At 37.1% G+C, this 23,185-nt stretch overlaps 1 protein-coding gene across 1 annotated transcript; it reads right to left on the bottom strand.

Moving 5' to 3' along the window:
• Nucleotides 1–60: 60 nt before the first annotated feature.
• LOC129262077 (arylsulfatase-like) lies at nt 61–16,348 on the bottom strand. Its single transcript, XM_054900116.2, has 7 exons — nt 15,664–16,348; nt 13,211–13,360; nt 10,684–10,796; nt 4,697–4,919; nt 3,534–3,698; nt 2,909–3,212; nt 61–2,493 (listed from the first exon to the last, which is right to left on the bottom strand). Exons 1-7 carry the CDS (start codon nt 16,088–16,090, stop codon nt 2,064–2,066), a joined length of 1,812 nt encoding a protein of 603 aa, XP_054756091.2. The 5' UTR covers nt 16,091–16,348; the 3' UTR covers nt 61–2,063.
• Nucleotides 16,349–23,185: the final 6,837 nt, after the last annotated feature.

Genomic DNA, 23,185 nt, shown 5'->3' with positions numbered 1-23,185 from the left:
AGCTAGTATAGGGGTTTTCTCTTTCGATTGACAATACAACGATCTCTGAAATATGGGATATTCAATTCAATTCAATTCTTTTATTTCATTTCCATTCAAAACATAATACAAAGTAATATAAAGTAATACAAATCAAGTACAATTTTACAGAAGGGCATTCTTACTTCGTAAAAAAAAACCCAGAAAAAACAGTATAATATAGAGCTTAAATGGAAATGAGGGGGATCCACTAAAAAACAAAGCTTGTAAAGTATATATACGGGGGGGGGGGTCGACATTTATAATGTTGTCTTCACGTTAAGGGGTTATGTGCTCGCGTGTAGTAAAAAGGGTATCAAAATTACCAAATTCAGAAAAAAGGGTAAATATAAACTCTGGAAACGTGTAACTTTATCATCAAAATATAATTTACCAGGGATTACGGAGGGAGCGGGGCCCGACAAAAAATGAGACGGACTATGAGACCTCATGTGAGATAGACGGATGATTACTTTTTTAGGGTCTATTTTAAAAATCCAAGTACAACCAACCATGACGTCTACCTGTGGCCCCGAAATATACACGTAGGCCTACTGTTCCTGTTTATAAAGGGGAATCCAACATTGGTCTTAAAATGTGTGAAAGAGAAGTAAAAATAAGTAAAACAGAAATTCCTATATTGGGAACTGGGTAAGCAAATTATGACAATGTGGTATAGGGACAATTTTCCATAAGCCATTCAATTAAAAAGGGATTTGTGGCTTTCTCCTAAGTCTCTACCCCCTGGCGCAGTATTCATGATATAACGCATGTAGCATTGTTAATTATGTCCCCATGAAAGAAACATATAATTTGGAGTAAAAACTTTAAAAATAAATTTTTGCCATTTTATGTATTGGAGTATTTAACCGGTCAGGTCGTCTAATGGTTAGAACATTGGACTCTTTAAATGTTACGTTCGTAAACTGTTGACTTGGTGGGGTACAAAAACAACTCTGTATACAAATTCATGTAGTTCAGTAATGAAACATTTATTTCACCAAGGTAGCGTGGCTGATAAGAGCAGATATTCGCAAGGTTGTGAGTTCGAATTCCCGCTCTGCCATTTTCTCAAATTTGGTCGTTTTGCCCGACATTTCTGTCGTCTATAAGGTCAGCCACTATGCTTAATTAATTTAGACGTAAAATGTTTCCTGTGTAATTGGTTATATAGCTTGGCGTTTACCAGCAAAAAGCTGTCCTGCCGAGTTCCTACGGGAGTTACCATAAACAGAAACAGAGTAAATGGAAGAGTAATCCTTGCCATACATCACTATAAAATCACCAATGCAGCCAATTTGAATTCTCCTTATGTATTGTACAACTTTTTAAGAATTCATAACTTCCTTATTGTTTGTCTGACATTCTTCAAACTTTCACTTATCTACTTAATTGTCTGATTTTTCTATTCCCTCTAAAAAAAAACTTTGAATTTGTGATAAATACCCCTTTATTGTTTAAAGGTCAAGTCTACCCCCAGAAAAATGTTGATTTTAATCAATAGAGAAAAATCAAACAAGCATGACGGTGAAAATTTCATTAAAATCGGATGTAGAATAAGAAAGTTACGACAATTTACAGTTTCGCTTATTTTTCACAAAACAGTTTTTATGCACAATTCAGTGACATGCAAATGAGAGAGTCGATGAATCCCCTCCACTCACTATTTCTTTTGTATTTTATTTGTTTGAATTAAACAATATTTTAGTTTTTACATAATACATTAAGGACCAACTTGATTGAACCATAAAATATTAAAACAATGGTAATACCTCATGTTCAGGGAGGAATAAAACTTTGTTTCACAGGACAACGGGGAGAAAATTTTAATATATGACATATCAAATAAAATACAAAAGAAATAGTGAGTGATGTCATCGGTTCCCTCATTTACATACCTACCAGGGTGTGAATAAAACTGTTTTATGAAATTAAGCGAAACTAAAAAAAAAATGAATTAACTTTCTTATTTTACATCCGATTTTGATGAAAGATTTAGTGTTATTCTTGTTGGATTTTTCTCATTTTTTCGAATCAACTTTTTCTTAAACTGGAATTACGGGCGGGACGGCCACAGCGGGCGTTGTCGGGTTCTTGTTTCTATCGGATACTTCAATAAGATACTGGTAGCACTCTGGTATCTGAGGATCTTGAGTGTAGTTACAGACGCAGTCTGTGTCCTGATTGCAACAAGGTACGATCGACATGTCGAAGGAGTCCAGAAGCGGTGCTCCCGCTACCAACGAAGCGTTGTGTACCCTGACGGCTTCCTGGATCTGGGCCAATTCATCGGCGAACTGATCCACGTTAAGCGGGTAGGCCTCGCCGGGGTCTTGGAAGAGATCGAAAAGGAGGGGTGGGTCGTGGAATGTCACGCATTCACCTTCGCACTCGTTGCAGTCGAAGTAGTCTTCGAGCGGGAAACCGCCATCGCAGCGCTCACCGTATGTGGGCTGATCGAGTACACGTTGGGTTCTGTTGAAATCAATCGTTTATCATCATTGGGTTAATGTTTATCGCAAAAATGAAATTCAAAGCACACAAGGGACTACAATGAACAGCATACTGATTATCATATTTTATCTGATGTACATATGGACTTCTTAAAACAAACGAAAATTACGATAGGCCTGCTTTTCCTGGGCTAATTTGGACGTACTGGTCTGCAGATCCAATACAATTTACAATTAAGATGAACCTATCTATTCGAGCAAACACCTAAGAATGAATCAATTGACATGGTAGTCATGATGAGAACAGAGTTGCCAGCAAATTACAAAAAGGGTACTATCTTAAAAAAAATACAGAGCAAAACAATTTTCATGTTGTTTTTTTCTCAAAAAAACACTCGAATCATCTGTCCTTGATTTACCAAGATCTGTAAACTCACCTGTAATGTGCCTTGTATTGTCCAAGTCGAGCAGCCATTAGGTTGTTCTTACAGTAATAGAAGAATCCTTCAGTATGGGGCGACTTATGAGTCGCTGGATCGAGGATCAGACCCTTGATACTCTTACCATCTACCACCCGACCTTCTGGAAATGTGCCAGAGGGCGCCCCACCGAGATCAGCAGCGGTTTTGATGATGTCCATGGATGTGACCAGTTCGTTCGAGATACCGGGTTTGACTGTCCCCGGCCAATAGACGATGTAGGGGATCCGATGACCACCCTCCCACGAGAGCGATTTACCACCTAGAAGACAAGTTTATGAGTTTTAAAGTTGTATTCCTAGGATTCCTTAATAAATCTGAGTTTGAATAAAGTAGTTCCACAATGAGTAACTAGCCATTTCGTAGCCCTGTTGAAGCCACCACCCCTATATTTGTTTGTAGCCATCATGTAACCCTTTGTAAAACTTCGACAAAATGACAAATTTTGTCCATTTTGCTCACTGTATTCAGAAGTTCCTTTCACCGGAGTCGAATATTTTCAGATTTCTTTTAATAATCACAAGCAAGATGTCGTCATATCAACTGCAAGAATAAGATGTAAAGACAGTTCACTCTACAATACCTCTAAACACGTTGGCATCCCCGCCCTCCTCACAGTACTCTCGGTGTGGACCATGGTCAGAGATGAAGAAAATCACAGTATTGTCCAAGATTTTGTTGTCTTCTAGAGCATCGGTGATGTTCTTAACAGCTTGATGCATCTCCAAGAGATTGTCACCATAGCGACCTTTATATTGAGAGATGGAGGGGGGAGAATAAGAGAAGAGGAAAACAATGAAATTTTCAATTTCCATTCATCTTGGGGAAAATGCGGGGTTCAGAACATAAACAAAATATTTCAAGTATGAAAATGTCTGTATATTGTATTTGGTGCTACATCAGTTTCTAATGCAATTTGGCTGTTATGACGTCTCCTTTTTATATAGCCCCTGATAAGCTCAATAATAGATAATACCAGTTACCTCGATTCGCAGTAAAGTGGGTCAGACGCTGTTAAAGTTTCAACTTGCTCTTTGATACTTTCTTTACTACAAATTTTAAGTCCTCAATTTGCTCCTTATCTCCAAGAGTCTAAAAAATTATCACGATGAGGTCTCTGTAAGTGCCAAAGCGGTAATCGACTTTTTATTTCAAGTTTGAGGTGATGCCGACACCACATAAAAAGATTCCCTTTTAATCTTTCTTATGTCCTTTGGGCATGAAATTGGAAGTGAGTTGCATCATGCGTGTGCTAAAACTTGCTTACAGCGTAAAATGTCCGTGTGATTTCTATGGTAGGGTACAGAGGCCGTTGTCCTTTCTCACTCGGTGTGCTCTTATATTAAGCTGTACAGGGTACACGCGTCACCAATACTGGGGTGAATCTGTAGCGACCATGCTACGGTGTGTCTGCGTCAGTGTGCTTTTAAATCCGTATAGAGAATATATTCACCAAGTACGGATAGCCAAATTTTACCAACTTTTTTTGCAAGTAGACACCACGCACTTGCAACGTATACGGCAGCTTGCGACCACGGCTTCATGCAACTAATATTTTATGTTTTCCGCTGCCCAATCGTATGAGATGGGTGCTACAAAGTGATTTTAAGCGAACAGCCGCAATATCATCTTGGTTTGATTAGAATATAGGCGAATCAGATATTTATAAAAATGTACATTGCCCACTGTTAAGGACAAAAAGGACGGAAGGCTATGTTGAAAATATATAAGAAAAGTAATATTTACCGCGGCGGGAAGTGCAGGCGAAGTCCGGATGGGAGAAGAGGCTGGTATGCATGTGAGCAAAGGCAACATAGAGAAAGAACGGTTCCCGTTTCTTTCGATTGATGAAATGAACAGCGTCATTCGTAAAGAGTTGCGTCAGACCGCGATGTTGGTACGGTTGAGCCTTGAGGGTAGCATTGTAGTACAAGTAGCAAGCTTGCGTGTTCGGAAAGTCCATGTGGAGCTGAAATAGACAGAAAGATAAGATGCCCCGGATAAGAGTGTGTGGAAAGGGAGGTGGAAAAGATGTGACAGGGTACGTGTGTATGTGTGGAAGAGAGGAAGTGAGAGAGGGGGAGAGAAAGAGAGAGGGGCTTAGAGGAACGCACGTTAGGAAAAAATGGAAGAGCAGAATGTGTAAGAATCGAATAAGAGGGTAAAGATAAATCAAGGGGATCCAAGATAAAAACAAAACTAAAATAAATAGATAAATAAAATGAGCTAAAATAAGACATTATAGGGCATAGTCTGTGTATAGTATTGTCAAGCTATATCAAAGTTTTCAAATATCAATTTAAAAAAATGCTCGAATATGTGCATACCTGTCCGTTTCCTTCGTTTAATGAAATGGAGGATAGGGGCGGAGACTATAAATTGATAATTATTATGACAGCTTTTAAAGCATGTACCAATGTCATAGTGATACGTGAATAATCGAACAAACATTGCCGAAAATGCAAAGTTGTATAATGCAGGCCTGTATAAGCAAGTCATTCGAACCCACGACTTCCCGTTCTGAAGCCGGCACTCTATACCGGCGAGCCAACATGCCAGGAAAAAGTGGTACCTCATTGTTTTTCAAATAAAAGCGAATTTTGCTTTGTAATTTGAAGTAATGCGCTGTTAACATCCCCCAATAAAGATCGAATAGCCAACATAGATCTACTTTATTTAACAGGGTAGGGGATTCGAAAAATAGCTACATTCACAAATATGCGCATACATTCGTAATTCCGAAGCTTCGTTATTCCGAAGGTTCGGTTATTCCGAAGGTTCGTATTTCCGAAGGTTCGTAATTCCGAAGGTTCGTAATTCCGAAGGTTCGTTAATCCGAAAACGAAATAAGGTTCGTAATTCCGAAGGTTCGTTAGTCCGAAAACGAAATGAGGTTCGTAATTCCGAAGGTTCGTTAATCCGAAAACGAAATGAGGTTCGTAATTCCGAAGGTTCGTTAGTCCGAAAACGAAATGATTAACGAACCTTATTTCGTTTTCGGACTAACGAACCTTCGGAATAACGAACCTTATTTCTTTTTCGGATTATCGAACCTTCGGAATAACGCCACAAATGTTCCGATTAACGAACCCTTTTACGTTTTCGGATTAACGAACATCGAGGTATAGGCAATTTACGTGTTTCGGAATTACGAACCTTCGGAATAAAGAACCTTCGGAATTACGAACCTTTGGAATTACGAAGTGTAACCCAAATATGTAAGTAAGAAGAATTTCATTGCTTCGTCGGGCAGTAATTATAGTCACTGAATATTACATGCTTTCTAAACAGTTTTTTACACTTAAGAATTGTAGGTATGCATGGCCCTGGGAAGCGGGGGTGCTGGGGGGCTTCAGCACCCCCAAAATTTACCTTGGGGTGCTGCGTGTGTTATTTTCCATAAGCAGCACCCCCTGGAAATCTGGTAGGTATGACGAATGACAGAAATATAATGAAAATGAATGACGTTTTGTAGAACCCCCACCCCATTCATAATTTTCCTACACAGTGCTTGAAATAGTGCTTAAATTCACCTGTTTCTGATCGGAATATTAAATAATTTCAGCTCGCGTTTCGCGCTCTTTTCGCGGGAAAGTTACAAATACCTGACTAAGCACATCTAGGACCTAACCTGGTTGGTTCTTTTCCCCTTGTCTTTTACTGTTTACATTTTATTCATTCAATCAGACGACAATGTTGTCATGTATCAAAACATTATAGATCGAAATGTCATCATGTTGGACTCGTATCTCAAATTAATTTCTGACAATTACTAACATTAAGATTCGTTACTTATTTAACCAGCCAATTAGGCATATACTCCAACCGGATACTCCACAACCTATGATTTATCTCAATCACTGCTAATATCGTTAGCATGTTAAGGTGTCGCGATCATGTTTTGTAAGGTATCTGACCTGCCAACTACTAACATAAAATGTTTAGGAATCGATTTCTTGCACGGCACCTATGCCCTAGAACAAGATTTTTTTTTAAAGACATGTTTGTTTTTCACAAACAAATGAATACCAATGTGATATATTCAAATTGATGCGTATGTTTCATTAAAATAATAAACTCCAATGTATTTTTGCAAGCTGTGCTGTAAACCACTTCCCCAACCTCGACCACCACTATTCTGATAATCAAGTATTATTGAATTAAGGCAATTTACTGCCTACAAATCCTTGCCGAGTTCCTTGTCTCAGTTACAGTGTTAATCCTGTTTGATAGCAATAAAACTCTTATCAATTGTAATGATAAATTTATTAATCGAACAGTTTTTGAAAACATGAAATTTCATTTAATCTAAACCATGCAGGATATCAAATTTTATCAATCTTTCAGATTTTATTTTCAAGTATGCTTACATCTAAATACATTACAGCCTTTTTATTGAATTCCAATTCGGGAGAATATCCTTTTACTTGGCACACCAAATTACAAGGAAGTTTGATTCAATTTCATTGTACCATTGTTGAATGTTAGTCTTTTTTGGACATAAATTATATCTTCTTATTTAACGTCAATAAAGCTGCTCTTCTCTGCTGACAGCAATTTCGTCCAGCGTGTTCAAACGCTGAATGAACCATGTTCGTGGACGCATTGTTGTTTTTTGTGGATGTAAATGAAAACCACAATTCAAAAGAATACATGAATAATCAAGACATCAAAGTTGGCGCTTATCTCATTAGATTTTAAACCACTATGTCCCTTTAGTACAAATTACCTTCCTCTGATCATGCGTAGAAACTTTTGATCATGCGCAGAAAGGAACTACGAACTGGCTTATTATAATGGGTCATTCCACCGTGAGTTTTATGTGTATCGATTAAAGTAAAATTGAGGTAAGAAAGCAAAGCAGATTACAATATAGGGTGATTAAAATCCTCGGAACTGAATTAAGCATTGGATTGCATCTATGCATGCATGGTCGATCAAATCGACTTTATATCTGCTGGGATTTTCCGCTTCGTAAGATTAATGACCAATGACTATAGCAGTTGACAGAAACGTGACGACACTGACAGTCCCTCTATGATCATATCTTTTTTATGATTCGTATCTAATCTAATTTGTGTCAATAATATCAAGAAAACCTGTGGACGCACATTTTGGCGTGGCGTTTGTTTCGAAGGTTCGTAAATCAGAAATATGCAAATTGCATATAGGCCCCCTACGAAGATGTTCGTTCGTAAAGCATATAGGTGTCCATTAACTGAAAATTTGTGGCAATATGCCGAACGTCCGTTCGTTGTTTGTTGATCAAAGCGAAAAGAAAATACTGTTTGTTATTCCGAAGATTCATTAATCTGACAGCGAACTAAGGTTCGTTATTCAGAATATCCGTTAGTGCGAGACCCAGTTACGAGAATGAAGTACGGATCGATAGCCTGAAGATAAAATGAGGTATATACATTTGAATAAAAATCAAACTCATAAGAATAATATGCGAACCTTATTTCATTTTCGGAAAAACAAACTTTAATTCGAACCTAATTTTACGGAATAATATCGACCCTTCTAAGTATTCTAACCTCCGGAATTATGAACTGTGGCCGACCTTTTGGTACTTGTAATCGTTTAAATCAAGTCAAGCGTAACTTAAAAATAGCTTATTGAACCAAAACCCTACACTGGTTAAATATAGAAAGTCTATTCACTTTGCTTGGTGAATTGAAAGATATGTCTGCTCGACCATGTAGACTGTAGAGGATACAATGTACTCTTATGTAATCCCTTGAAGTAAATTGTAGAAGTTTGTTATATTTGTTAATACCTATGAAATGGGCCATCCTCTATATTATGTCATATTATCTATAATACGATTTGTTAAATTTGAACATGTATCTATTTTATTATTTTCATATGGAAATAAATGCAAACAAACGGTTCTTTTAAATGTGAAGAAATAATAAAAACAAGCATAAGGCTGAAATTTTCATAACGATTGCAATTAAAATTAGGGAGTTATAAATGTTACCCATTCATTTTGTATGTTATTGTATTTGGTGCCTTCCTGACTGGGGCCTATTTCATAAGGGGTTTCGACTATATGGTAACTCTGCCATTATGACAGCTACCATGGTAACATGGTTCAGCAGCCAATCACAATCAAGGTCTCCATGGTAGTAACCATAATGGCAAATTTACAATAAACGGGCCTTGCAGTCATGCAGAGCCACAATACATAATTACCCTTTTTACACACGCTAAAATTTCCTTAACCCCGTACTATAGGTGGGGCTAAATTGCCATTTAGCCCCACCTATAGTACGGGGTTAAGCTTAGCCCACTTTCTTTTTACACAGCATTTTTGCAAAGTGGGCTAACCCCACCTTTAGTACGGGATTATTTGGCCCTGCAAAAAAGCAGGGTTATCCCAGCAATTGCGGTGCTAAGAGCGATAGTACGGGGTTAAGATCGCTAGTGTAAAACGAAAGTGGGCTAAGCTTAACCCCGTACTATAGGTGGGGCTAAATGGCAATTTGGCCCCACCTATAGTACGGGGTTAAGGAAATTGTAGCGTGTGTAAAAAGGTACGAGTGAAGTACTTGTACTACGAATGATCGACAAAAACCACTAGTCCGGGGTTAGCGAGTTTCGTGTGTGAAAAGCAAGTATTCCTTATCCGGGGTTAGCAATAACAATTTGGCATGTGTAAAAAGGAAAAAAAATAGTACGGGGTTAAGGATAGTACGGGGTTAGCGATAGTCCGGGGCTAAGAAAATCCTGTGTAAAAAGGGTAAATGACCCTCCCAATTTCAACTGCCATCAGGGACGTTTCCAAATTCAAATATGTAGAAATATTGATTTCTGATTTTTACATCTTTGCAAAACCGTTTATTTTAATTCTACATACATTTTTTTCTTTTATCCTCTTAATCGAGATATTCACAATAACATATATATATATATATATATATATTTTTTTTTTTATTTTTTTTTTTTTTTACATAAACTTTCTAGATAAATAATCATAGTAAGCTTGAATTTAATCCATAAAGAATTTGCATCATGTTTTTTTTTCCTTTGAATATGCTTTTTATATAATTTCGATAAATAACAAATTGAGCAATAACACAAAATAGATTACACATAACATTCCTGGAATTTTGCAGATCATAACCTAAAATTAATGTTTTTTCATCTATAGAAAGAGTAATCTTGAAAATATAACATTCTATATTAATTCTACATACATGGTGGATAAGAAAATTAATCGCCCACCAGTCTAGAGCCTCTCACTAAATCACACACGCAAATTTCCAGTTCTTTTTACCGTTAGACATTTACTATAACGAATCTTATCTATTCTTTTATTTTTAGATTTTAAGACTTTTTTCAAAGCTGAGATGTCTCTCAAAATGCTGCAGACTTGATAAATTCGAAACTCAAAATCCTAAATCAATGGACCACAAAAAGATGTGTCAGTATAGTTTGGGCAAGAAAAGATGTAATCGACATGGCAAACTTTAAGGTGAAAACTCTTTATATCTTTGTCGGAGAGGTAGAGTTGTCCAATGCAGTCTTCTGGGGAGAAACGCAACGACTTTTTTTCATCTTAATTAACAAAATTCTCCACAGTAATATGCCCAAGTCTGACCAACGAGGATTGTCGTTCGTGGATGTCTGGCTCTAAATTTAGCTATGACACATTTACTTTCTTTGAAAATCATTTACAAATGGAACAGTGAAAGGAACATTGAAGACTCCCTCTACGACTGACTTACCCCGGTATCGTCACACTTCCAGCTATTGGTGAAGGGGAGATTATGGCCCACGAATTCAAAACCATGATTGTAGGGAAGATGGGCCCCATCGGATGAAGTGTGCTCATTGATTCCTGAAAGTACAAAAATAGAATAGAAGTGGTGTATATACTCTTATACAAACACAGCTGCATGTTGACCTGACCGCGATATTCAATCATTTTACTATTATCATGTTATTGTACTTAAAGAAAATTATTAGACAGTTTTGAATAAGCAGTCGAGGCCTATAGCAAGAGTCATCAGAAATGGATCCGACATACTTGAGGACCACTAAAAATGAGTAAACATATATAAAACGGCGCTTTGGATCACATAATTCCACCATTGCATAAAATAATATATAAACCTATGTCACTAGTCCACTTGAAAATAGATTCGTGTAATATGACGATTCTTAAGTATTGAAGACTACATGTATATGACTAATGATATTGTCTATGACTAAAACTATAATAATCCACATTTTTAAAGACATATTAAGTGCAGTTTTCACGGGCTAACGGATGATCGGCAAAGGATTCGAATTCGATATAAGGGAAATGATAAAAAGTCAAACGATTTTATTGTTGCAAGGTATTCGAAAAAAAGAAAACTTGAGACTTTGCTGTCATTTTCCTAATTAATTGCTTGTCTCGTGAATACATTCCGATCGAGTTCCGACCAGGTTAGTGCAGGCGCGGGAGAGGGCGTCATCATACAGAAAGCCAGTAGTACATTGAGACAGATAATTTGTGTTCCTTTTGTAAAAAAGAAGTTGAGTCTTACCAACATTTATTTTTTTATTGTCGTGAAGTTAAGCGATTATGGGAAGAGACGAGTAAAATATTTCAACTGAATGAACTTGGCAGTGACAGTTGGAAAACAATTTTCATGGGGATATCTGGAAATACTACAAGAGTAACTTTAATAAATTGTATTATATTCTTAATTAAGTATATTATTTTTAGTTCAAGAAAACAGGGAATATTGCCAACCGTACAGAAAGTGACACATTTGGTTAAAGAGTATAGAGATCCGGAATATCAAATAGCTTTTAAAAGGGGAAGCTGGGGGTGCACTTAAGGAAATGGGAACAAATCAATGCATACCTTTCTTAATACTATGGATGTATTGGTTGCTTCATTTTGTTTGTTTTGTTTGTTTATTTGTTCAAATACAGATAGTTGTACCAGAGCAGATGCATCGTGTGTGGGTGTACGTGTGTAGATGGATGTGTGAGTTTTGTGACGGGGAAGAGGGGGGAGCTGTGGGTGGTGGTGAGTTGAAGTGAGCTTGTGTGAGTGTCTGGGGAGAGAGATGAGGGGGGAGGGGGTATAGGGGTAAGGTGAGTGTGTAGGGACGTTTTAGGATAATAACCTTCCTCTAATTAACCTTTAAAATAATCTTTTATCCTTTTTTATTCTTGTACAATTAACATGTGCAAAAGAGATTATTTCTATTCTATTCATGGAAAAAAGTCATCTTTTGCAAAGTTTTTTTTTTTTTTTTTGTCGATTGATATGGGTTTTTCCCCTCTGCTTTCACATTGTTATGGAAGAGAAATTTGGCAGTTTAACTTTATTTTTCATCATTCTAAAAATATTTGTAATCTCATTGATAGTGATATATTTATTTGTTTGATTATTTATTGTATACATGCAAAGAATCTTTATTTATATGAATTGTGATTGTAAACTTATTGATTTGAAAGAGGAAGAAAATAAAATATTATTCAAAAAAAAAAAACAAGCCGCTATCCTGAGAGTTGAAAGTAAAAAAAAAAAGATGAACTCTGCCAATATAAGAATGATTCCTTTTAACCTAAATATTCAGGGTCGTTTAAACGGGAGAAGGGGGCAGGTATCGGGAAATAGAGAGATTATATCATTCTCTTGTTGTTGTTGTTTTTTTTTTTTTTTTTTGCCTGCCAATTTTCACAAGAGGAAACTAATTAATGACTGATTCTCTAGTGAATGTTTGTTTTGCTTGTCAGATATTTTCTGGAAGCAGATTATCAGGCCTAACGTTTGGTCCGCAAGAAAAAATAATAGAAGACAGCTCCTTCTAAAAATATTGTACAGCTAGGTTTGAAATTGTCATCATAATCGTCATAATCACTACCACCACCACCTCCATCATCATCATCATCATCACCACCATCATCATCACCATCATCATCATCATCATCACCATCATCACCATCACCACCATCATCATCATCATCATCATCATCACCACCATCATCATCACCATCATCATCATCATCACCACCATCATCATCACCATTATCATCATCATCATCATCATCATCACCATCATCATCATCATCATCATCATCATCATCACCACCACCATCATCATCACCATCATCATCATCATCATCACCACCACCATCACCATCGTCGTCATCATCAACACCACCATCATCATCATACGCCACCACCAACACCATTGCCACAACTACCACCACCGTCACCACCATCCATCACCATCATTCATCACTTACCAAGATGCCATTTCCCGACCATCCCAGTGGCGTATCCAGCAGCTTGCATTGCCTCCGCGATGGTAACCTCACTCTTTGGTAGACCGGTGGTCGTCCATGGCAGAAAGACACGAGTGTTGCCGTACGTGCCGATTCGAATTGGGAGACGACCTGCGTTTTTAAATATGAATATCGTATACATTAAAAATAATGATAGACATAGAATGATATTGATATACATGCATAGTAGATGTGTAGTGATTAACTTTTTGGATGGGCCTGCGCCTATGAATGTTTTTAACAGATACATGGCGCAATATAAATGCTATGTGGATCACCATCATCGTCATTATTATACAGTGCGTATCAATAAAAAGTTTACACTTTGAAAAAGTCCTGGGAATTGAAAAATATATAACATGGGGATAATTTTTGTTCACAAATATTCTTGGGTTTGGGTCTCATCTATCAAATGAAATTTAAAAAATTGACAGAATATTACACTTGAGTGAGCACTGTCCATTCTTGCAAAGCCCGTAGAAATGCTTATTTTCACGCCTTATCAAAGAAAAAAGGCGAAAACAAACTGACCGTGCGGTACATTTCTCATACATTTCTTTTGCATTTTGAGCAAGTTGACATAAAACAAATACATTTAAACATTTTGTCACAACTTTGCCAACCAAATGAACATTTTAACCCTAGGTAAGAACAACCATTACATATTTTGTACCATGGCCTAAAATAGGTAAAGGTTGTGCTTAATTACCTAGGGATCTGAGGACATACACCAGAATGTAAACACAAGTTTATTTCAGTCATCTCCAGCATTTGTTCACTGATTTTTTTATCATTCAAAGTGGGTTTACATTTCATATTCTATTTAATACTTGTTTCTCAACACTTTTCCCACGCTTGACCATGATTGACACAAGGAAATTCAAGCCTAAGCCAATTCATGTGAATCACAGCTCCGTGTAGAGCAGATACCATCACGATGGCCTCGGTGTGTTGGCAGGGCGGGGGCGCAGTGGCGCTCTAAGGAAGAGTTTTGGGCAAGGAAACAAGATAAAATGGTAAGATATCTTCAAATCGATCTTCTAAGCTAAAGTCCATGCTTCTGCATGATTAACGTCTACTTTTATTCATATAACTATTTCTGCGCAAATCATTTTTCACGAACTTATCAAAAGTAAGTGGTGCACAGTCAAGCGTAAAGATTTTTTCGACAGTTATACAGTGCGTATCAAAAAAAGTTTACACTTTGAAAAAGCCCTGGGAATTAAAACATATACAACATGTGGATAATTTTTTCACATATAATCCTGGGTTTGGGTCTCATCTATCCAATGAAAGTAAAGGTTTTGACAGAATATTACACTTGAGTGAGCACTGTCCATTTTGGTAAAGCTCGCAGAAATCTGATTGCGCAGAAATGCTCGTTTTCACGATTTGTCAAGGGGAAAGGGCGAAATCAAACTTACCCTGCGAAACATTTCTCATACATTTCCCTTGCACTTTTAGTCAATTGAAATAAAATGGATATATTCAAGCATTTTGTAAGAATTTTGCAACCCAAATTGAAATTTCAACACTTAGTAAGCACACACTTTACCCTTTTTGTGCCAGCTGGATCTGAACAAAAGTTTAAATCAGACATCTCCAGCATTTTTCCACTAAGTTTTTATCATTTAAAGTGGGTTTACATTTCATTTTCATTAAATGATTGTTTCTCCACACTTTTCCCAAGTTTGACAATGATTAATAAAATGAAAATCAAGCCTAAGCCATGTCATGTAAATCACAGCTCAGTGTAAAGCAAATATCGTCACGATTGCCTCGGTGTGTGGGGGAGAGTGGTGGGGCGCAATGCACTCTTCGAAGGCAAGCAAACAAGTTAAAAAAGGTAAAAGATATCTTCAAATCAATTTTACTAGCTAAATTCCACGTGTTCTTCATGATTAAGGTCTACTTTTATTCGCAAAGCTATTTAAAAGTTCTGCGCAAATCATTTTTCACTAACTTTTCAAAAGTAAGTGGTGCTCACTGAAGCGGAAACATTTTTCAACAGTATATCGTCATTTGCTTAAATGAATCTGTACCAATGTTAAAATTGTGGAAAAATCTTCAGGATATTACAAATATATAATTTTACAGGATTTTTTCTAAGTGTAAACTTTTTTTTGATACGCACTGTATAGTCCTTTGCTACCAATGTTTAAATGTGAAAAAGCTTCAGGATATTACAAATATATAATTTTACAGGATTATTTCTAGATTAAACTTTTTATACGCACTGTAGAATGATATTAAAAAGACAGACATACACGAATAGGGTATATGCCTATATTCTACTGATAAATAAGGGTAATTCTTATAAAATAAACAAAAACCGTATAGGCCCTATGGCTGAGTGCCCCCTTCCCCTATGGACCGCCACATTTCCCCCTAATTTGCCTCAAGACCCATTTTACCTGTCATAATAGCCGATCTGCTTGGAGTACAGACAGAATCTCCCACGTATCCGTTGGTGAACCTCAAGCCATTGGTTGCCATGTGGTCAATGAAGCCTGGCTCCTGGGTAGGGTGACCATACGACGTCAGATCTCCAATACCCATGTCGTCGGCAACCATGAGGATGACATTGGGTTTGTCCAGGGGAACCCGATTTGTACCTGTTTTGGGAGGATGATGACCGCCATGATGGCCACCATGATGACCACCGTGGTGACCACCGTGATGACCACCGTGATGACCACCGTGGTGACCACTGTGATGACCACCATGGTGACCACCATGATGATAAGTAGGGCGTCCCACTCCGAACCATCTGTGCCCTTCCACACGGTCGAAAGCGACCAGGGCGATAATCAGCAGGGCCCCCAGCGATAAATATTTCATGGCGTTTTATAATGCTGTCTCAGTTTAATCAAAATTCGTAAATTTTAGCTGAAAATTTTCAGAATGCTGCCAAGTCAGCGATGTGACTGAAATATCTCTCAGCAGTTTCAATATATTTATATAATTTCATTCTCAACAGGTTTTAGTTCAGAATTTCCCATCCATCATGCATTGCCTGGAAATGCTACTTGACGTCGGGTGTGATATGAGTAATAATATTGATGGTATACCTGATCTTCTTACATTCCTACTTATGATATCATTGTATCCGGTATTGAAATTGAAGTTTGATTGGCAAAATCTCTGACGAATATTATGCGTGCGCATGTCGCGGGGCGTGTCGCTCGCGTGGAGAAGAAAATGGGAGTGACAGAAAAGTTCAAAATCACGTTGAGTCTTGGCGAAAATTCAATTCGACTTATACATGTTGTATACACTATTTCCTGTTCATAAAAGGAAATATTCACCTTCAGTTTTCTGTATGGTGCACATTAAGAGGTGAAAATCTGTATATTGCCTTTATCACTTGCGTAGGGAGCCCACCCCCCCCCCCCAAAAAAAAAGAGAGAAGACACTATTTTCTGAATGTTGTGTCAAAATCTGTAACAAGAGTTATTAAGGTTTCACAAGGTCAACAGGTCACATCTGCTCGATCGCATCTATTAAGAAAATTTCTCCAATACGCCATATTCTACACCATAATCTCTTTGGCTCATTACGTCACTGGTGTTAGGACAGCCGGGAGTCGCTCGAAGTCGCTCGTAACTCACGAATATCTTTACGCCCACCATGCCCCGTTGCAGTTGGAGTTGCGGCCTAACACAACTCCAAAAAATCGAACGCAACTTCATCTTATAGCAGATACGAACCAATAGCGCCATCTCGAGTACTCAACTACTCATACCTGGCCAGTTTCCTGACCCATAATGCTAGTAATATAGACCCACTTGGATGATAACATGCTAATTAATTACTAAATACATTTATACCGCAATAATTATGTTGCTAAGTAGCAAAACAATTACTTTTCCTCTCAAAACATTTTAGTTTCTCTATACAGTGCGTCCCACAAAAAACGAAACCGAGATTTATCGATGATTTATCATAACTTAATCGCAAATACAATAGACAAATGACCTACCATTTTAAAGCTTATAATCTCTTCTTTCATCTGAAATTACTTGGATTATTTCTCATTCACGCATGAGTGAGCAAAAACAATTTGAAAAGGGGATACCAAAAAGTCACTTGGCGGGCCGTATCGGGGTTTTAAAAAGAAAACCACATTTTAAAAAAGTTCAATATCTGCTCTTTAATTTGATACCTCAATTACAGAAAATGGTCGAGAACTAACAAAGTTCTGGTTATTTGAAATAAGGCTTGAATTTCAATAATTTCATAAAATGAAGAGATTTTACAGGCTAGCGTTCAAACTGACTCGACACTCCGTTTTGTTGACGATCAGCCATGCATTTAAGTCTTTTGTTACCGTGCGATAGCTTCTGTGGGAAATCGGTGAAAACATGTTTATTTAATGAAATTATGGAAATACAAGCATTGTTTCGAGGGATCATAACTTTTTTACTACTTGACCATTTTCTGTGATTTAGGTATCAAAGAAAAGAGAAGATATTGAACTTTTTAGTCATGTGATTTTCTTTTTGAAATTCAGATACCCCCCGCCAAATGAGTTTTTGGCATCCTTTCTTCGAACTGTTTTTGCTCAATCATGCGTGAATGAGGAATAATCTAAGTAATACCAGATGAAAGAGGAGATTCTAAGCTTTACATTGGTAGGTCATTTGTCTATTTTATTTATGATTAAGTTATGATAAATCATCGCTAAATCTCGGTTTGGTTTTTTCAGGGACGCACTGTACAAATACAATAATAGGTTAATTTTATATATATATATATACATATACATATACATATATATATATATATATATATATATATATATATATATATATATATATATATATATATATGCGCCGCGATTTCCACCTTAATGCACTCCAACAACACTTCACACAACGTAACTACGACCCCAAACACACTCAGGAACAAATCGACCGCGCACGTCAAATCCCACGTGACCAATTACTTAATAACACCAAACGCCCCCCTTCTTCCCGAACCCCCCTAGTAGTTACCTATGACCCCATCACAGCTAAAATCCCTCGAATCATCCACAAACACAACCCAACATTATCAGAAAACCAGCTACTTCATACCACCTTCCAGGACCCCCCCATGGTAGCCTTCAGGAGAGCCCGCACTTTACGTGACCTCCTTACAAAAGCGGCTGACCCCACACCAAAACACAACAGACACAAAGACAACGACAACAATAACAGCATCAACGGCTTCCGCAACTGCCAATCAAAAAGATGCATGTTACACAATTACACAACAGAAAATCAAACATATACCAGCACGATCACCGGCCAAACATACCCTATCAATTCACAACTCAATTGCAAATCTGAATGGATCATATACCTCATCACATGCAAAAAATGTCATAAACAATACGTTGGTAAAACAGAAAACACACTCTACACCAGATTCAGTAACACCAGATCAGAAATCCGCAACTACAACCGCACCATCAATCACAACAATAAAATCATCCCCTATGTCCTCCACTTTAACCTCCCTGATCATTCTATAAACGATGTTTCAATCATGGCAATAGAACAGATTAACAATAAATACCGCTCAATCATCTTACACCGAGAATCATACTGGATCACCACTCTACGCACCCTCACCCCAAACGGAATCAATGTTGATAATTAGAACCAATGACCCATTGCATGCCCCACACACGCACACACACGCACATACACACACGCATTCACTTCACCTCACTTTACCTCATACCTGCACACCCAGTCGACACACTCTCACTGACACTGGAATTATAGGTAACCACTTTTGTATTTGAATTTATCTGATCTTGTGTAATATATACATATTCATATATATGCATAATAATGTTTGGTAATTATTAAACCCGTTACATACCTTTTCGACCTATTTCATTGTTTAATTTACAGTCTCACCCGCCCCAACAGGCCACTTCATATAGTTTAATAGCCACATCTCTTTACCCCTATACAGTTTGGTATGCTTTTAGTATCTTGATCACTTGATTATATCTGATTATTTGATTGATTATTACAATTTCTTTGCTCCTCATGGCTGTATGTTTATTTTGCTCCTGATGGCTGTATGTTTAATCTGTTATTTTGTTTATTATGTTGCTTACCGCTCAAACATCAATATAAATTACACGTATATATTTCCCCGCGCATGACAATGTACCCTTTTATGTCTCAAACTACAACTTGTATCACCAGTTACTTGAATACTATGTAAACGGATCAATATAGTTATGTACCCAAATACAAGATACAATATTGAAACGAGTTATCATTTTACTTGAAACATTATCCTCATTTTTTCACAGTATTACCTGCACAAGACTCACTACTCCTCCTGATGAACAGAATCCCAAGTTAATTTCAATGCCGGTAAATACCTTGTCCTTTCACACACTTAAGTTTCCCAATCGTTTCTATTGTATTCCACCATCTCGTTCAAGTCATTACCCCCTCTGTTGTTATTTTTTGTTATCTTACTATAATCCTTCTGTTCTGTACTCAACCCCCTCTGTTGTTAATTTCTGTTATTTTTGTTATCTTAGTGTAACCCTTCTGTTCTGTACCCTTTGTTACACATTCACTTTGTTATTTCGACCTTATTTGTATGGTTTGTTCTGTTTGTTTCAATGCATTATAGGCCTGATGAAGGCCCCATTGGCCGAAAGCTTGTAATAAAGAGATACATGGAAGCTACGTCTTGCGTTGATGCTGAATTATTTACAAGTATATATATATATATATATATATATATATATATATATATATATATATATATATATATATATATATATATATATATATAAATGTGTAAAGTTATACATGTACAACAGCATTGGCAACTCTTTTTATTTAAATATTGTAAAGAAATGGATGAAGAGGACAATGGTAGGCGTAGCTTAAATCAAGGTTCCCCAGAGCTATCTACCCTTTGGAAAAATTGGTGATGCCGAAAAAATGTCTCTGCCGGGAATCGAACCCGGGCCCCAGCTTTGAACGCCGGTGCCTTAACCACTAGACCACAGAGACGGGTTAGTGGCTAGGGCGACCCCGATCCGATTGACCGTCAGATAGACAGATTTTCGACACTATACCAATTACAATTTCCTTTGTCGGGTGAAGGTGGGTTTTGAACAATGACAAGCCGCCATGCCTCAGCTGGATCAAAGCTATTGCTTTGATACAGTACATGTATGGGAGAAAGTATACAAATGTGTAAAGTTATACATGTACAACGTACAGCATTGGCAACTCTTTTTATTTAAATATTGTAAAGAAATGGATGAAGAGAACAATGGTAGGCGTAGCTTTAATCAAGGTTCCCCAGAGCTATCTACCCTTTGGAAAAATTGGTTGATTGATTGATTTTATTCGTCAAGAATATCACAGGAGATTACAATAACATTGAAGAATACCTTGACAGGATAGCCCATGAAAGCCCAAAGGCTTATTTCCAATTGGGTCCTATAGTTAGTATAAAACATTAACATATTGTAACAAAAAGTATAAACTAATAATAATAAAATACACATACATATCCATCAGTCAAATAATATGCAAACATCTGAAGCAAACAACAATCCTCCTAATATATGAAACAAGATTATATTTCAACATACCCTACATTATCTACAATACTAGAAACCAACTGTACAAAATGTGTAATTTTTACTGATTATATTGCTCTCGGGTAGCTTCCAGTTTTAGGTGCTTCTTTAATGCACTCTTAAATTGAGAAACTATACCAATTATAATTTGAACCCGGTCTAGTGGTTAAGGCACCGGCGTTCAAAGCTGGGGGCCCGGGTTCGATTCCCGGCAGAGACATTTTTTCGGCATCACCAATTTTTCCAAAATTGTTCTCTTCATCCATTTCTTTACAATATTTAAATAAAAAGAGTTGCCAATGCTGTTGTACATGTATAACTATACACATTTGTATACTTTCTCCCATACGTGTACTGTATCAAAGCAATAGCTTTGATCCAGCTGAGGCATGGCGGCTTGTCATTGTTCAAAACCCACCTTCACCCGACAAAGGAAATTATAATTGGTATAGTGTCGAAAATCTGTCTATCTGACGGTCAATCGGATCGGGGTCGCCCTAGCCACTAACCGTCTCTGTGGTCTAGTGGTTAAGGCACCGGCGCACAGTGGGCCGGGGCGAAACAAAAGTGCGCCAAAAGTCATTTTGGGCAATTTCAGATTTTTAATTTTTTTCATGCCCAGCTGAAAGACAATACTTTGAAGAATATTTCAGCAAAATATTTCATTCCGGAATTTGCATAAAGGTTGTTAATTTCCTACCTCAAATCGTAAAATGTGACATTTTGCGAAATGTCGCGTATATGACATCCTAGTTGAAAAACATGCCATTTCACAAAAGGTTTTTCATGTAGGATTCTGAAATGGCTCCCACATAATGTTGATATATTCTTCTTTCGTGTGAAAGGTATCAAAGTAGATAAAATACACCTTTTAAGAGGTTTATAGGCTGATTTTTCCACGAAATAGGCTAAAAAAATCAATGTTTTTTGCATTTACAATAGAATCGTTTAGATTTCCGTGGATTTCCGTCTAAATTCTATAAACATCATTTTTCCCGATGTCTAAGCTTTAAGTCGATACCAAATTTGGCTGCCCGTTCTTGCCCGTTTTTATGTTACAGCCGATTTAACTTGACACAACACCCCAAAAACCTGTTAAAAAACGGTCATTTTTATACCGCGCAGTCATCGTAGCGCATCGCATGGGATACATTGCCGTTCGCTTTCTTTGCACGGCGAGGACGATTCCCCTTCCATTCCATGAAAATGACATGAATTCCAGGCTTAATGTAAACAACATAAGGTTGCTAAAGCTTATAAGGGCTATATACTCACAACTCTTCCAGGGATAAAACTTACTCATAGAATAATTTCAGCCCCAAACCCTCCTCAAAGTGATACATTCGTGGTGTTATATACTCTGCGTTTTACACAGGTCAACACAGCTTTATAAAGCACTGTTAATATTTTTCAGATTATAAAGTTTTTTTTTATAATTGTAATTAATAATCATTTTGATGCAATAACAAATATTTTCGGCATCTCATAAACACTTTTTAGGCATAAACCAACATTCACTCTGGCCAATTTTAAAGAAGCACATAACACAAAGTTTATATACTACACAATTTGCTTAGTGTAATTTGTCTTTTCACATATATTTTAAGTATCCAATCATAATTTGGTATCAAGGTGACGTCTTTTCGGCTTCAAATTATGTTCAGTCGATTCTACGCCAAAAATTACCCATAAGCAACATGTTAAAGTAAAAATTTAACACGGAATATAATTTTGGCGCACTTTCAACTCGATCATTCTGGCCCACTGTGCGGCGTTCAAAGCTGGGGGCCCGGGTTCGATTCCCGGCGGAGACATTTTTTCGGCATCACCAATTTTTCCAAAGGGTAGATAGCTCTGGGGAACCTTGATTTAAGCTACGCCTACCATTGTCCTCTACTCCTCTTCATCCATTTCTTTACTATATATATATATATATATATATATATGTGTGTGTGTGTGTGTGTATGTATGTATGTATGTATAATTAGATATCGTTCTAATAATCGTTATAATTAGATACCTCTTTAACAATGCAGTACTTGTAAAATCATCATTTATAAAAAAAAAGTGGCTGATGTCACTTAGGTGACAAATTCTAAAGTCGGTGTTGTATCTATAGGGGGCAGAGGGGCGAATACCTCTGAAGATAGTTTGAGGGCCACAAAAAACATAAGAGAGTGAGAAAAGGGGATATTATAAAGAAAATATTACAACATCCTCCCCCCCTAATTCAAAGGTTAATGTGTATCAAAACTGTCCTTTTGGGCTTTGAAGATTTTTTTGGTAACTCGGTCGCTTTGCTCCCTATAGCTTGATTC

Source organism: Lytechinus pictus, chromosome 5 (genome assembly GCF_037042905.1).
Source record: "Lytechinus pictus isolate F3 Inbred chromosome 5, Lp3.0, whole genome shotgun sequence".
NCBI classification, from domain to species: domain Eukaryota; kingdom Metazoa; phylum Echinodermata; class Echinoidea; order Temnopleuroida; family Toxopneustidae; genus Lytechinus; species Lytechinus pictus.
This window is presented reverse-complemented; position numbering and strand designations above follow the sequence as displayed.

Coding starts and splice junctions, on each gene's coding strand:
- LOC129262077 (XM_054900116.2), bottom strand. CDS start 16,090: ATGAAATATTTATCGCTGGGGGCCCTGCTGATTATCGCCCTGGTCGCT. Junction 10,797..13,210: donor GGTCGGGAAATGGCATCTTG/GTAAGTGATGAA, acceptor TTGTACTTTCAG/GAATCAATGAGCACACTTCA. Junction 3,699..4,696: donor CGCCTGCACTTCCCGCCGCG/GTAAATATTACT, acceptor CTCAATATAAAG/GTCGCTATGGTGACAATCTC.